Source organism: Somniosus microcephalus, chromosome 3 (assembly GCF_052327205.1).
Source record: "Somniosus microcephalus isolate GS21.2 chromosome 3, FLI_Smic_1.0, whole genome shotgun sequence".
Lineage (NCBI taxonomy): Eukaryota > Metazoa > Chordata > Chondrichthyes > Squaliformes > Somniosidae > Somniosus > Somniosus microcephalus.
In genome coordinates, this window is record NC_140989.1 from 122,912,304 (window position 1) to 122,929,006 (window position 16,703).

The window sequence follows — 16,703 nt, forward strand, 5'->3', positions numbered from 1 at the left end:
AGGGCTCGGGGTCCGAGGGCTCGGGGTCTCAAAGCTCAGGGTCCCAGGGCTCAGGGTCTCAGGTCTCGGGGTCTCAGGGCTCGGGGTCCCAGGGCTCGGGGTCTCAGGGCTCGGGGTCCCAGGGCTTGGGGTCTCAGGGCTCGGGGTCCCAGGGCTCGGGGTCTCAGGGCTCGGGGTCCCAGTGCTCGGGGTCCCAGGGCTCGGGGTCTCAGGGCTCGGGGTCTCAGGGCTCGGGGTCCCAGGGCTCGGGGTCTCAGGGCTCAGGGTCCCAGGGCTCGGGGTCTCAGGGCTCGGGGTCCCAGGGCATGGGGTCTCACTGCTCGGGGTCCCAGGGCTCGGGGTCTCAGGGCTCAGGGCTCGGGGTCCCAGGGCTCGGTGTTTTTGGGCTCGGGGTCCCAGGACTCGGGGTCCCAGGGTTTGGGGTTCCAGGGTTTGGGGTCCTAGGATTTGGGGTCCCAGGGCTCGGGGTCTCAGGGCTCGCGGTCCCAGGGCTCGGGGTCCCAGGGTTTGGGGTCCCAGGGCTCAGGGTCCCAGGGCTCGTTGTCTCAGGGTCCCAGGGCTCAGGGTCCCAGGGCTCGGGGTCTCAGGGTCCCAGGGCTCGGGGTCTCAGGGCTCGGGGTCCCAGGGCTCAGGGGCTCAGGTCTCACGGTCCCAGGGCTCGGGGTCTCAGGGCTCGGGGTCTCAGGGCTCGGGGTCCCAGGGTCTCAGGGCTCGGGGACTCAGGGCTCGGGGTCTCAGGGCTCGGGGTCTCAGGGGTCCCAGGGCTCGGGGTCTCAGGGCTCGGGGTCTCAGGGCTCGGGGTCTCATGGCTCGGGGTCCCAGGGCTCAGGGCTCGGGGTCTCAGGGCTCGGGGCTCGGGGTCTCAGGGTCCCAGGGCTCGGGGTCTCAGGGCTCGGGGCTCGGGGTCTCAGGGCTCGGGGTCTCAGGGTCCCAGGCCTCGGGGTCTCAGGGCTCGGGGTCCCAGGGCTCGGGGTCTCAGGGCTCGGGGTCCCAGGGCTCGGGGTCTCAGGGCTCGGGGTCTCAGGGCTATGGGTCTCAGGGCTCGGGGTCTCAGGGCTATGGGTCTCAGGGCTCGGGGTCTCAGGGCTCGGGGTCTCAGGGCTCGGGGTCCCAGGGCTCGGGGTCTCAGGGCTCGGGGTCTCAGGGCTATGGGTCTCAGGGCTCGGAGTCTCAGGGCTCAGGGTCTCAGGGCTATGGGTCTCAGGGCTCGGGGTCCCAGGGCTCGGAGTCTCAGGGCTCGGGGTCTCAGGGCTCTGGGTCTCAGGGCTCGGGGTCTCAGGGCTCGGGGTCTCAGGGCTCGGGGTCCTAGGGCTCAGGGTCTCAGGGCTCGGGGTCTCAGGGCTCGGGGTCCCAGGGCACAGTGTCTCAGGGCTCGGTGCTCCTGGGCTCGGGGTCCCAGGGCTCGGGGTCCCAGGGCTCAGGGGCTCGGGGTCTCAGGGCTCAGGGTCCCAGGGCTCGGAGTCTCAGGGCTCGGGGTCTCAGGGCTCTGTGTCTCAGGGCTCGGGGTCTCAGGGCTCGGGGTCTCAGGGCTCGGGGTCCTAGGGCTCAGGGTCTCAGGGCTCGGGGTCTCAGGGCTCGGGGTCCCAGGGCACAGTGTCTCAGGGCTCGGTGCTCCTGGGCTCGGGGTCCCAGGGCTCGGGGTCCCAGGGCTCAGGGGCTCGGGGTCTCAGGGCTCAGGGTCCCAGGGCTCGGGGTCTCAGGGCTCGGGGTCTCAGGACTCGGGGTCTCAGGGCTCAGTGTCTCAGGGCTCGGGGTCTCATGGCTCGGGGTCCCAGGGCTCAGGGGCTCAGGTCTCGCGGTCCCAGGGCTCGGGATCTCAGGGCTCGGGGTCTCAGGGCTCGGGGTCGCAGGGCTCGGGGTCTCAGGGCTCGGGGTCCCAAGGCTCGGGGTCCCAGGGCTCGGAGTCTCAGGGCTCGGGGTCTCAGGGCTCGGGGTCTCAGGGTCCCAGGGCTCGGGGTCCCAGGGCTCGGGGTCCCAGGGTATGAGGTCCCAGCGCTCGGGGTCCCAGGATTTGGGGTCCCAGGGCTCAGGGTCCCACGGCTCGGGGTCTCAGGGTCCCAGGGCTCGGGGTCTCAGGGCTCGGGGTCTTATGGCTCGGGGTCCCAGGGCTCAGGGGCTCAGGTCTCGCGGTCCCAGGGCTCGGGGTCTCAGGGCTCGGGGCTCGGGGTCTCAGGGGTCTCAGGGCTCGGGGTCCCAGGGCTCGGGGTCTCAGGGCTCGGGGTCTCAGGGCTCGGGGTCTCAGGGCTCGGGGCTCGGGGCTCGGGGTCCCAGGGCTCAGGGCTCAGGGTCTCAGGGCTCGGGGTCTCATGGCTTGGGGTCCCAGGGCTCAGGGGCTCAGGTCTCGTGGTCCCAGGGCTTGGGGTCTCAGGGTCCCAGGGCTCGGGGTCTCAGGGTCCCAGGGCACGGGGTCTCAGGGCTCGGGGTCTCAGGGCTCGGGGTCTCAGGGCTCGGGGCTCGGGGTCTCAGGGTCCCAGGGCTCGGGGTCTCAGGGTCCCAGGTCTCAGGGTCCCAGGGCTCGGGGTCTCAGGGCTCGGGGTCCCAGTTCTCAGGGTCCCAGGGCTCGGGGTCCCAGGGCTCGGGGTCTCAGGGCTCGGGGTCCCAGTTCTCAGGGTCCCAGGGCTCGGGGTCCCAGGGCTCGGGGTCTCAGGGCTCGGGGTCTCAGGGCTCGGGGTCCCAGGGCTCGGGGTCCCAGGGTTTGGGGTCCCAGGGCTCGCGGTCCCAGGGCTCGGGGTCTCAGGGCTCGTGGTCCCAGGGCTCGGGGTCCCAGTTCTCAGGGTCCCAGGGCTCGGGGTCCCAGGGCTCGGGGTCTCAGGGCTCGTGGTCTCAGGGCTCGGGGCTCGGGGTCTCAGGGCTCGGGGTCTCAGGGCTCGGAGTCTCAGGGCTCGGGGTCCCAGGGCTCGGGGTCCCAGGGCTCGGGGTCCCAGGGTTTGGGGTCCCAGGGCTCGGGGTCTCAGGGCTCGGGGTCCCAGGGCTCGGGGTCCCAGGGCTCGTGGTCCCAGGGCTCGTGGTCCCAGGGCTCGGGGTCTCAGGGCTCGTGGTCTCAGGGCTCGGGGTCTCAGGGCTCGTGGTCTCAGGGCTCGGGGTCTCAGGGCTCGGGGTCTCAGGGCTCGGAGTCTCAGGGCTCGGGGTCTCAGGGCTCGGGGTCTCAGGGCTCGGGGTCCCAGTTCTCAGGGTCCCAGGGCTCGGGGTCCCAGGGCTCGGGGTCTCAGGGCTCGTGGTCTCAGGGCTCGGGGCTCGGGGTCTCAGGGCTCGGGGTCTCAGGGCTCGGAGTCTCAGGGCTCGGGGTCCCAGGGCTCGGGGTCCCAGGGCTCGGGGTCCCAGGGCTCGGGGTCCCAGGGTTTGGGGTCCCAGGGCTCGGGGCCTCAGGGCTCGGGGTCCCAGGGCTCGGGGTCCCAGGGCTCGTGGTCCCAGGGCTCGGGGTCTCAGGGCTCGTGGCTCGGGGTCTCAGGGCTTGGGGTCTCAGGGCTCGGAGTCTCAGGGCTCGGGGTCTCAGGGCTCGGGGTCCCAGGGCTCGGGGTCTCAGGGCTCGGGGTCTCAGGGCTCTGGGTCTCAGGGCTCGGGGTCTCAGGGCTCGGGGTCTCAGGGCTCGGGGTCTCAGGGCTCGGTGTCCTAGGGCTCAGGGTCTCAGGGCTCGGGGTCTCAGGGCTCGGGGTCCCAGGGCACAGTGTCTCAGGGCTCGGTGTTCCTGGGCTCGCGGTCCCAGGGCTCGGGATCTCAGGGCTCGGGGCTCGGGGTCTTAGGGCTCGGGGTCGCAGGGTCCCAGGGCTGGGACCCTGAGACCCCGAGCCCTGGGACCCTGAGACCCCGAGCCCTGAGCCCTGAGACCCCGAGCCCTGGGACCCCGAGCCCTGGGACCCCGAGCCCTGGGACCCCGAGCCCTGAGACACTGTGCCCTGGGACCCCGAGCCCTGAGACCCCGAGCCCTGAGACCCCGAGCCCTGAGCCCCTGAGCCCTAGGACCCCGAGCCCTGAGACCCCGAGCCCTGAGACCCCGAGCCCTGAGACCCAGAGCCCTGAGACCCCGAGCCCTGAGACCCCGAGCCCTGGGACCCCGAGCCCTGAGACCCCGAGCCCTGAGACTCCGAGCCCTGAGACCCCGAGCCCCGAGCCCTGAGACCCCGAGCCCTGGGACCACGAGCTCTGGGTCTCAGGGCTCGGGGTCTCAGGGCTATGGGTCTCAGGGCTCGGGGTCCCAGGGCTCGGAGTCTCAGGGCTCGGGGTCTCAGGGCTCTGGGTCTCAGGGCTCGGGGTCTCAGGGCTCGGGGTCTCAGGGCTCGGGGTCCTAGGGCTGCGGGTCTCAGGGCTCGGGGTCTCAGGGCTCGGTGTCCCAGGGCACTGTGTCTCAGGGCTCGGTGTTCCTGGGCTCGGGGTCCCAGGGCTCGGGGTCCCAGGGCTCAGGGGCTCGGGGTCTCAGGGCTCGGGGTCCCAGGGCTCGGGGTCTCAGGGCTCAGTGTCCCAGGGCTCGGGGTCTCAGGACTCGGGGTCTCAGGGCTCAGTGTCTCAGGGCTCGGGGTCTCATGGCTCGGGGTCCCAGGGCTCAGGGGCTCAGGTCTCGCGGTCCCAGGGTTCGGGATCTCAGGGCTCGGGGCTCGGGGTCTTAGGGCTCGGGGTCGCAGGGTCCCAGGGCTCGGGGTCTCAGGGCTCGGGGTCCCAGGGCTCGGGGTCCCAGGGCTCTGGGTCTCAGGGCTCGGGGTCTCAGGGCTCAGGGTCTCAGGGTCCCAGGGCTCGGGGTCCCAGGGCTCGGGGTCCCAGGGTATGAGGTCCCAGCGCTCGGGGTCCCAGGGTTTGGGGTCCCAGGGCTCAGGATCCCACGGCTCGGGGTCTCAGGGTCCCAGGGCTCGGGGTCTCAGGGCTCGGGGTCTTATGGCTCGGGGTCCCAGGGCTCAGGGGCTCAGGTCTCACGGTCCCAGGGCCCGGGGTCTCAGGGCTCGGGGCTCGGGGTCTCAGGGCTCGGGGTCCCAGGGCTCGGGGTCTCAGGGCTCGGAGTCTCAGGGCTCGGGGTCCCAGGGCTCGGGGTCCCAGGTTTTGGCGTCCCAGGGCTCGGGGTCTCAGGGCTCGGGGTCCCAGGGCTCGTGGTCCCAGGGCTCGGGGTCTCAGGGCTCGGGGTCTCAGGGCTCGGAGTCTCAGGGCTCGGGGTCTCAGGGCTCGGGGTCTCAGGGCTCGGGGTCTCAGGGCTCGGTGTCCTAGGGCTCAGGGTCTCAGGGCTCGGGGTCTCAGGGCTCGGGGTCCCAGGGCACAGTGTCTCAGGGCTCGGTGTTCCTGGGCTCGGGGTCCCAGGGCTCGGGGTCCCAGGGCTCAGGGGCTCGGGGTCTCAGGGCTCGGGGTCCCAGGGCTCGGGGTCTCAGGGCTCGGGGTCTCAGGACTCGGGGTCTCAGGGCTCAGTGTCTCAGGGCTCGGGGTCTCATGGCTCGGGGTCCCAGGGCTCAGGGGCTCAGGTCTCGCGGTCCCAGGGCTCGGGATCTCAGGGCTCGGGGTCTCAGGGCTCGGGGTCGCCGGGTCCCAGGGCTCGGGGTCTCAGGGCTCGGGGTCTCAGGGCTCGGGGTCTCAGGGTCCCAGGGCTCGGGGTCCCAGGGCTCGGGGTCCCAGGGTATGAGGTCCCAGCGCTCGGGGTCCCAGGGTTTGGGGTCCCAGGGCTCGGGGTCTCAGGGCTCGGGGCTCGGGGTCTCAGGGCTCGGGGTCTCAGGGCTCGGGGTCCCAGGGCTCGGAGTCTCAGGGCTCGGGGTCTCAGGGCTCGGGGCTCGGGGTCCCAGGGCTCAGGGCTCAGGGTCTCAGGGCTCGGGGTCTCATGGCTCGGGGTCCCAGGGCTCAGGGGCTCAGGTCTCGCGGTCCCAGGGCTCGGGGTCTCAGGGCTCGGGGTCTCAGGGTCCCAGGGCTCGGGGTCTCAGGGCTCGGGGTCTCAGGGCTCGGGGTCTCAGGGTCTCAGGGCTCGGGGTCCCAGTTCTCAGGGTCTCAGGGCTCGCGGTCCCAGGGCTCGGGGTCCCAGTTCTCAGGGTCCCAGGGCTCGGGGTCCCAGGTTCCCAGGGAAGCGTTTTGGACATCCCTAAACGCTCCTTCATGTACTCTTTATATCCTCAATCTTAGACGCAGAGAGTGGTGAAGATGTGGGATGCGATGCCAAGGCAGCTGGATAGCTGGTGAAATATTTGAGGAATGTATTGCAGGATATAGAACATTCCAGAGACAACGGTGGTCTTTGCAGGTCCTGGAGGTTTCTCCTCTTTTAGTTAGAACCGGTTAACTGTAAATTAACTGTAACTTAATAAAACTTTAACTAAAACTTAACAAATTAAACTAAAATTTGGTTTGCCGGGGTGACGATGCACTCCAGTCCCCGCGGCGCCCACCGGTCTCAGAAGGCCGCGGAAGAGAGGCAGGCAATCGGGCCGGACGACCCCCTCGACCACCCGCTGCCTGGACCTGTTAATGGCCACTTTGGCCAGGCCCAGGAGCAATCCTATGAGGAGGTCCTCCGATCTGCCCGCTCCCCTCCGCACCGGGTGACCAAAGATCAGGAGCGTGGGACTGAGGTGCAACCAAAAATCAAGGAGCAGCCCCTTTAAATAATGGAACAGGGGCCGCAACCTCACACATTGAATATAAACATGGAACACGGACTCCTCTAGGCCGCAAAAAAGGCAGACGGCCTGGGAGTCCGTGAACCTACTTAACATTTTATTGCATGGGACTGCTCCATGCAACACCCTCCAGGCCAAGTCCCCAATAGAAAAGAGGTGGACTCCCGCGTAGAGAGCCCCCCATTGGGGACCTCCGCCTCCGCCGGACGGCAAGATGGCACGTGTCCGGTCGGCAGGCGAAGATGACAAAGTGGAGAGTGTGCAGTTGCAGCCCGTACAGGAAACCCCTCCGCACATAGCTAAAGGGCACGGAGGGTATTTCCCTGAGGCGGCTCTCAAGTTGTGAGGCGCTGGTTCCCAAGAGGGGTTTCGGGGCCGCGCGCTGACGAGGAATTCTGTCCGAACGGGGGTCAGTTCGCCCTGGAGGTTCCTGCCTTCCTTTCAGAGGCTGAATTCTGTTGCCAATGACGTCACAGACCCAGTCACCTGCACAGGTGACATCCGCCGTGACGTCATCGCCCGCTGTGACGTCACAGCGAGGTGTTGATAAAAACGCGGGAGCGGCAGAAATCCCAGTCACGCTGAGACTGGCGGAGTGAATTATCAGGTCCGTTACCTCAGTCACCGCTCCCAGTGTGATCTCAGAGTTAGAAAGGAATCGCGGAATAAATTTAGAAATGGGGAGGTTTCCAGTCCATGGAAACAGCGCTGGTAATTTAACCCAGTGAGAGCGGGAGGGGGCGGAGCGAAGCGGATTAATGGCACATTTGACATGTAGCAATATTAAGTAGCGGTGTTGGATTAAAGCCCGAGGCCGCTGACTCGCGGAGTTCGTCATTTGTTTCCTGTTTTAATCTCCCATAGCAGGGTCGAACCAGCAGATAAAACCCCGAGCCTCCAATCTGCCCGGGCCGAGGTGCAGCAGCTTGTTCGGGCGTAACCCGGGGGACAGACACGCCTCCCAGAAGGTCGGAGAAAGTGCGCCGGATAATCTGTGCCCTGTGGGGCGGGCGGGCTCGACAACTGTGGGCGGAGCCCGGGGAACATGGTGACAAAAAGAATGAAGACGGAGTACATGAAGAAATTTAAAGGGCCGAAATGGGACAGTTACAGCAGCTGCTACAGTGACCTGGTGCAATACCGGAACATGCGCCGGCTGCTGGAGCAAGCCCACATCCCCTGGGTGTGGACCGGCTGGGACTGCAGCTCCAGTTCCAGCAGTGGCGCATCTACCCCGAGAGTGCAGGAGCAAGACCGGGGAGAGGGGCGTCACCCAGTGAGCCGGCCGGCCGCACCCCAGGGACCCGGGGAATCCCCCCATCGTCAGATCGAACCTCCGGCAACGGAACGTTCCAGGATCGAACCTCCGGCAACCGAACGTTCCAGGATCGAACCTCCGGCATCCGAACGTTCCAGGATCGAACCTCCGGTACCCGAACGTTCCAGGATCGAACCTCCGGCACCCGAACATTCCACGGGTAAATAATCCCAGTTGAACCCCACCAGGTATTGGTGCTGGACTGACGGTTGGTTGGGTGGTGGGTAGGGGTAACAGTTCTGACTTAGTGACCCGAATGGCCACGCTTTCTCTTTCTCCCCCACCCCCCCCAAATAAGCGCAATAACCAGTGTTTGTTTTTAAGAGTTCCATCAAAATGTTGGTGCTCCTAATGCATGAACCTTGGGTACTCTGGTACATGCGGTGCACATTTATCACCTCCAGACTGCACTATTGCAGCCCTCTCCTGGCCACCCTTCCCTCCCATCTCCCTTCTCTCTGGCTCTCCCCCTCCCATTGTGGGGCTGAAGGAGTTTAGAGATAGGGAGGGGCGAGGCCCTGGAAGGATTTAAAACAAGGATGAGAATTTTTAAATCGAGGCGTTGCTTAACCGGGAGCCAATGTAGGTCAGCGAGCACAGGGGTGGTGGGTGAACAGGACTTGGTGCCAGTTAGGACACGGGCAGCCGAGTTTTGGATGCGCTCAAGTTTACGTAAGGCAGAACGTGGGAGCCCAGCCAGGAGTGCATTGGAATAGTCCAGTCTAGAGGTAACAAGGGCATGGATGAGGGTTTTAGCAGCAGACTTGCTGAGGCAGGGGCGGAGTCGGGAGATGTTACGGAGGTGGAAATAGGTGGTCTTGGTTATGCTGCGGATATGCGGTCGGAAACTCATTTCTGGGTCAAATATAACACCAAGATTGCCAACAGTCTGGTTCAGCCAGACAGATGCTAGTGAGAGGGCTGGAGTCAGTGGCTAGGGAACGGAGTTTGTGGCGAGGGCCGAAGACAATGGCTTCGGCCTTCCCAATATTTAGTTAGCGATAATAACGGGATAACTAGAAATGAGGGAGGAAATTGGGAAAATGTACCATTATTGGAGGTTACAGGTATCCTCTGCCTCAATGAACTGAGCCTTCTGCCTTATTTCTACAATATCAGAAAAAAGCTTTTATGAAAAGTATATGCTGCTGAATTACCCTGTAAATGTAAACCTTATAAAGGGAGTCATCTGTACGATTGTTGCCATCTGCATTGAAACTGTGTTTCCAGTAGCAGAAGGGATGGTAACCAGAGGACACATATTTAAGGTAATTGGCAAAAGAACCAGAGGTGACAGGAGGAAAACATTTTTACGCAGCAAGTCGTTGCGATCTGGAATGCACTGCCTGAAGCAGATTCAATAATAACTTTCAAAAAGGAATTGGATCAATACTTGCAGTGGAAAATTTTGCAGTGCTATAGGGAAAGAGCAGGGCTGTGGGATGAATTAGATAGCTCTGTCAAAGAGCTGGCACTAGCACGATGAGCCGAAAGGTCTCTTGTGCTGTATCATTATACAATTCTATGCATGATTGTTGCTAACTGCACTGTTACTGGGGTCTTTCAGTTGTCCATTGCCGTAACACTCAACCTGCAAACTTGAAACAGGATGCACAGGCTCTTAATTCAGGGAGAGTTCATTTTTACTGTGGCCATGTCATGGATATTAAATTACTTTGATTTTTGTACTGTTTCAATGCTTCTAATGAGCTTATTGGATTTTTTATTACTTCTACACTAAGAATTTAGGTTTAGAATGTATTTACCATCAAAATACAAGTTAGTGATTGCTGAGATTTTAGAGAGGGGGAGCAATTCTGTCATTCCAGATTCCCTTTCATCCCCAACTTTTAGAACATAAGAAATAGGAGCAGGAGTCGGCCATTTGGCCCTTCGAGCCTGCTCCGCCATTCAATATGATCATGGCTGATCTTCTACCTCAACTCCACCTTCCCGCACTATCCCCATATCCCTTAATTCCCTTCGTTCCCAAAAATCTATCGACCTCTGTCTTGAATATACTCAACGACTGAGCACCCACAGCCCTCTGGGGTAGAGAATTCCAAAGATTCACAACCTGTTGCGTGAAGAGATTTCTCCTCATTTCAGTCTTAAATGGCCGCCCCTTATTCTGTGTCTGTGACCCAGTGTTCTAGATTCCCCAGCCAGGGAAAACATTTTCCCAGCATGAACCCTGTCAAGCCCCTTAATTTTATGTTTCAATTAGATCACCTCTCATTCTTCTAAACTTTAAGGAATATTGGCCTAGTCTGCTCACTCTCTCCTCATTGGACTGGTTTGTGGGATGAGGGAATTTTGCCCAGTGACCCTTCGCTGCACACCCTCTAAGGCAAGTATGTCTTTCCTTGGGTAAGGAGACCAGAACTGCACACAGTACTCCAGGTGTGGCCTCACCAATGCCCTGTATAATTGTACTAAGACTTTACTCTTATATACTCTAATCCCTTTGTAACAAAAGCTAACATACCATTTGCTTTCCTAATTGTTTGCTGTACCTGGATGTTAATTTTCTGTGATTCATGTACAAGGACACCCAGGTCCCTCTGAGTGCAAACATTTCCCAGTCTCTTACCATTCAAAAAATATTCTGCTTTTTTGTTTTTCCTACCAAAGTGGATAACTTCACACTTCCCCACATTGTAATCCATTTACCATGTTCTTGCCCACTCAGTCAACCTGCCTATATCTCTCTGCAGCCTCTTTGTGTTCTCACAGCTTACTGTCCCACCTAACTTTGTATCATCAGCAAACTTTGATACGTTACACTCAGTCCCTTCATCTAAGTCATTAATATAGATTGTAAATAGCTGAGGCCCAAGCACTGATCCTTGCGGTACCTCACTAGTTACAGCCTGCCAACCTGAAAAAGACCTGTTTATTCCTACTCTCTGTTTTCTGTCCATTAACCAATCCTCATTCCATGCTAATATATTACCCCCAATACCATGAGTCCTAATTTTGTGTAATAACCTCTTGTGTAGCACCTTATCGAATGTTTTTTGAAAATCCAAATACACTGCATCCACTGGTTCCCCTTTATCCATCCTACTAGTTACATCTTCAAAAAATTCTAACAGATTTGTCAAACACGATTTCTCTTTCATTAAACCATGTTGACTCTGCCTAATCATATTATAATTTTCTAAGTGCCCCGTTACCATGTCCCTAAGAATAGATTCTTGCATTTTGCCTACAACTGATGTCAGGCTAACTGGCCTATCGTTCCCTGTTTTCTCTCTTCCTCCTTTCTTAAATAGCGGGGTTATGTTTTCTACCTTCCAATCCTTGGGGACTGTTCTAGAATCTAGAGAATTCTGGAAGATTAATACCAGTGCCCTCACTATCTCTGCAGCTACCTCCTTTAAAACCCTAGGATGCAGGTCATCGGGTCCAGGGGATTTGTCGCCACTTAGTCCCATTAATTTATCCAGTACTATGTCTTTACTTATACTTACATTCTTTAAGTTCCTCATTCTCTCTAGACCCTTGGTTCCCCATTATTTCTGGAATGTTTTTTGTGTCTTCTACTGTGAAGACAGATACAAAGTATTTATTTAATGCCTCTTCCATTTCCTTATTGCTCATTATAATTTCTCCTGTCACTGCCTCTAATGGGCCCACATTTACTTTCACTAATCTCTTCCTATTTACATACCTATAGAAATGTTTACAATCTGTTTTTATGTCTCTTGCTAACTTACTCTGAATCTTTTTTTTTCTCTTTTCTTATCAATTTCTTGGTCATCCTTTGCTGAAATCCTCCCAATCCTCAGGCTTGCTACTCATTTTGGTAATATTATAAACCTCTTCCTTTGATCTAATACTATCTCTAACTTCTCTTTTTAGCCACGGCTGGACCACTTTTTCTGAGGTTTTTGTGCCTTAAAGGAATGTAAATTATGTATTATTTCTTTAAATGCTAGCCATTGCTTATCTACTGTCATACCTTTTAATGTAGTTTCCCAATCTACCTTGGCCAACTCGCCCCTCAAACCTATATAGTTTGCTTTGTTTAGATTGAAGACCCTAGTCTCAGAATTTTATATTGAGTTTGAAAGTGATTTAGTTAAATCAATCATATTATGGTCACTCTTCCCTAAAGGCTCCTTTACTACAAGATTATTAATTAACCCTTTCTCATTGCACAATACTAGATCTAAAATACCCTGTTCCCTCAACATACTGATCTAGAAAACTGTCTTGTATGCATTCCATGAATTCGTCCTCCATGCTATTACTGCAAATTTGGTTTGCCCAGTCTATATGTAGATTTAAGTCCCCCATGATCATTGTCTTACCCTTGTTACATGCGCCTCTAGTTTCCTGATTTATACTCTGCCCTACTTTACAACTACTGTTTGGGGGCCTATAAACAAATGTTTTCTACCCCTTGCTGTTTCTTAGCTCCACCCAAACTGATTCCAGTTCTTGATTTTTGGAGCTAAGATCCTTTCTCTCTACTATCTTTATCTCATCCTTTATTATCAGGGCTACCCCTCCTCCTTTTCCATTTTGCCTATCTCTTCTAAAAGTTTGTAGAAGAAAAGAAAGAACTTGCATTTACATAGTGCCTTTCAGGACATCCCACAGCACCTTACAGCCAGTGAAGTACTTTTTTGAAGTGCAGTCACTGTTGTAATGTAGGAAACATCTTAATTTGGCGCTGAGATTGGCAGAGGATTAAAACTGACAGTCAAAGTTTGGATCAGTGAGACTTGTTTAATTATTTTACACTCTTGGGACCGTTGATTTAAAAAGATGTGGATTTTACAAAGCACCATTTCTTATCTCTCCATTCTTGGAGTGACTCCAGAACTCTCCCTATGTGACGTCCTTAATAATGGCCAAGACTGCATCACCTGTCAGTTCAACAATGTTGCAGTCAGGGAAATTCCATGACAGGGCAGCACGGTGGCATAGTGGTTAGCACTGTTGCCTCACAGCGCCAGGGACCCGGGTTCGAATCCGGCCTCGGGCGACTGTCTGTGTGGAGTTTGCACATTCTCCCCGTGTTTGCGTGGGTTTTCTCCGGGTGCTCCGGTTTCCTCCCACAGTCCAAAGATGTGCGGGTTAGGTTGATTGGCTATGAAAAATTGACCCTTAGTGTTAGGGGGATTAAATACATGGGGTTACGGGGATAGGGTGGGATATGTGTCGGTGCAGGCTCGATGGGCCGAAATGGCCTCTATCTGCACTGTGGGGTTTCTGTGATTCTGTGATTCTGTGAATGTCTGGTCTCAAACTGCCTCGTCAGCAGCTTGACGTGGTCACAATGGGTGATTGAAAGATATCAGTTTGTACAAATATTTTCCTTTTTAACAGCCTTGAGGGATAATGGTTTGGGACACTAAAATGCAGTGACCCTCCTCAGTACGTCAGTCCCATCCTGAGGTGAGCACCAGTTTAGAGGCCACGGTGCTGGAGACTGAGAGCACTAGTGATTAATGGATGTAATTAGTCTCCACGTGCAACAGATGTGACGCTCTGATTTGCACGACGAAAGGAGGCTCTGTCTAATGCCCAATGCATTGAGCTTGACAGAACTGGATAATAATGATTTTCTGGCTTTAATATTTGGACCAATCCATTGCTTCCATAATCTTCAAAACTTCTGTTGAGTTACTTTTGAAGTCTCCATGTGCTTGCAAGATCTGACCTCATCTTGTTACCTCGTACTGTGCCTGTTTCTGGGGCAATGATTGCCCTCATGGTAAATTTGGGACTCCTACAAATTACACAGGCTAACCGTTCTTTTCTCTTTTTTTAAACAGTGAAGGAAATTATTCTTGAGGTGAATCAAAAAGATAAAAATGACAAACAACCAAAAGGTGAATTGTGCATCCAACCCATTCTAGATTATCGTCGTGTTAAGAGTACGAGTCTGGAAAAACCACGAAGAACTCCTCAAGCGACAATAACGCCACATGCTGCCACAACAGAAACCAAACCTCCGTTTGCAATGTATGGCTGGGCGGAGAGGGAGGCCGAGGTGGGCTGTAAAAAGACATACAATGTCGGTGCTTCCGCTTTGAGAGGACAGGTAAGAATTTGGAGAAACCCAATCCTCCCACTTTCCGCCCGGCCTAAGGCTGTGCTGTGTAAGTGCGACGAGCTCGTGGACTTCCCTCCTCTCATTCCCTTTCTCGCAACGCCATGTTTTGAATCTCTCCATCGGGTTTCCACCCCTGCCACATGCTGAAACGGCCCTTATCAAGGCACAAATTACATCCTTTATGATCATGGTAAACTATCCCTCCTCGACCTTTGACACGGTTGACCAAACCGCCCACCTCCATTGCCTGTATTTCAGAAGGTTGTGTGTTTGAGCCCCACTCCAGAGACTTGAACACATGATCTAAGCTGACACTCCCGGTGCAGTACTTAAGGGAGCGCTGCAGTACTTAAGGGAGTGCAGCACTGTCGAAGGGGCAGTACTGTGGGAGCGCTGCATTGTCGAAGGGGCAGTACTTAAGGGAGCGCAGCACTGTCTGAGGGGCAGTGTTGAGGGAGCGCTGTACTGTCTGAAAGGCAGTACTGAGGGGACGCTATATCCACCACCTTAAACATTCATTCCCTCCACTGCTGGCGCAAAGTGGCTGCAGTGTGTACCATCTACAAGATGCACTGCAGCACCTCCCAAACCTGCAACCTCTACCACCTAGAAGGACATGGGCAGCAGGCACAGGGGAACACCACCACCTCCAATTTCCCCTCCAAGTTACACACCATCCTGACTTGGAAATATATCGCCGTTCCTTCAAAATCCTAGAAGTCCCTCTGTAACAGCACTGTGGGAGTACCTTCACCACACAGACTGCAGCGGTTCACGAAGGTGGCTCACCACCACCTTCTCAAGGGCAACTAGGAATGAGCAATAACCGCTGACCTTGCCAGCGACGCCCACATCCCAGGAATTAATAAAAAAAAGTGATGGACTCAATTTAAAAAGGCTTATTTTTTATGATAAACTCATTTTCAGCTGTATTAATTAAACTGCACCAAGTTACCACTCTTAACTATATCGAGGAATATTTTATGAAGCAATTTTTTGGAAAAAATTGTTTTAAAACACCCGATTGCACTGGTTAATGGCAGATTTTGCATTTGGTAATATGCAAATGAGTGAGCGGAAACTCTGAGGAAAAAAAACGTTTTCAAAACTGGCGCAATTTGCACCCAAAGCGGAAACTCTTGGCCAGTGTTTGTTAAACCAGTTGTCTGCTGCTGATCTTGTTTCAAATGTAGAATAAGCTCTTTTTCCACAGAATGAACTTGATTTCTCTTTCACAGATTTTTGAATCTGCAGTCCGTGCCCAGGACAGGCGGCAGGTGCAGAGAACATTGCGCGTGGCTCCGAGACGACACCAGGGCACCAAGCCATCGAGTACCCGCTCGCCTAACCCCCAGTGTAAATCTTTCCCGGGACACAAACCTTCTTCCAAGCACTCGCAAGGTCGAGTGTTGCAACCTGCTGGGCTGGAGGATCCCTGGCTGTCTGAATACATGAGATGTTACTCAACACGATCCCTCTGAGTCCCAGCAGCCTCCTGCTGGATAGAGATTGGGCAAGATAGTTTGGTTTATTTATTTGGGTCTATGTTGGGCTCAGTTGCTGTTTCAGCACAGGTCCTGATTCAAGTCTGTTACTGGAGTTAATTCACATGTAAAACCTGTATTTAACAATAATTATGTTTTGCTGACTTAGTAGAATAGACCCAGTGATAGTATTGGTTTTCTGTCTTCAAACTGCGACATGTGGCATTGACAGCAGGACGAAAGAGATCATTTCAGAAATGGGAATTGTTCCCTTGTGTTGCTTCAAAACAGAAGCCACTCCTGCAGTTATCTTCCAAACTGACAGTGGTTGACTGTCCTAATTACTCAGTGTGAGCTGTGTCATGTATACAATGAGTCCTGTTAGTACAGTTCGATTGTACTTAAATTTCTAAAAACCCAGTATTACTTTGCACAAATGGCTTAATTTGTATTGGTAATTTTTTTTAATCTGTGGCTTTCGCCATGATCTTTCAAACAATTCTTATTAGATACAGTGCTGACAGAAATTTAAATGAGACTGCACTTCAGGGAAAGTATAAATGGTGGGCTTTTTTCTATAGGGTTTACCTTTTTTGTAATATTTGTACAAGTCCTTTTTGGGGTTTTGTCTTTTGTAATTTATGTAGATTATCTGGTCAGTATCACATCGCTGTAGGATCTTGCTGTGCTGATGCGTTTTCTACATTACAACAGTGAGCTATTTCAAAAGTACTTCATTGATTTGTAAAGTGTTTTGGGAATTCATGAGGTTGTGAAAGGCGCTATATAAATGGAAAGTCTTTCTTTCTAATAAGGACCCAGGTATTATGAAGTGTACTGCTATGTACTGTATCTGTACACTGTTTCTCAGTATGTGTAAAGTGCAATAGGTAATATGCTCAATAAATTTATATATTTGTGTGTGGTGTGTTTTTCCCTTTTTTTAAAGAGGGCTGGAATCTTATTGGGTTGTGGTTTATCTTCCCTTACACAAAATAACAGCCCAGCTATCTACCCTGAGAGGTAATCATCCTGTCCTTGCCTGCTGTCAACATAGAATTTCTCCCTTTTGCTCCCCTCTCCCAAGCTCATGAGTAGGGCTCCGATTTCTCCTAGCAGGGGCAAGCTAGATTAACAACAGCAAGGATTGAAACAGCGAAGGATGAAGCTGAAAGAGACCCAGGAGTCTTAGTACAACTGAAGTAAGATATTAAAAATTGGACATAAAAGGGCAAGACAAACCGGATTCACCT

The 16,703-nt window shown here is 55.4% G+C and overlaps 1 protein-coding gene across 2 annotated transcripts; it reads left to right on the plus strand.

The window, feature by feature from the left end:
- Positions 1-7,152: 7,152 nt before the first annotated feature.
- On the plus strand, positions 7,153-16,371 carry LOC147121359 (centriole, cilia and spindle-associated protein-like). 2 transcript variants are annotated; one of them, XM_085981560.1, is made up of 3 exons: positions 7,153-8,053; positions 13,770-13,954; positions 15,205-16,371. In XM_085981560.1, exons 1-3 carry the CDS (start codon positions 7,621-7,623, stop codon positions 15,445-15,447), a joined length of 861 nt encoding a protein of 286 aa, XP_085837686.1. In that variant the 5' UTR covers positions 7,153-7,620; the 3' UTR covers positions 15,448-16,371. The 2 variants fall into 2 exon arrangements, with proteins under 2 accessions (XP_085837686.1, XP_085837685.1); XM_085981559.1 differs by having other exon boundaries at positions 7,154-8,053; positions 13,686-13,954.
- Positions 16,372-16,703: the final 332 nt, after the last annotated feature.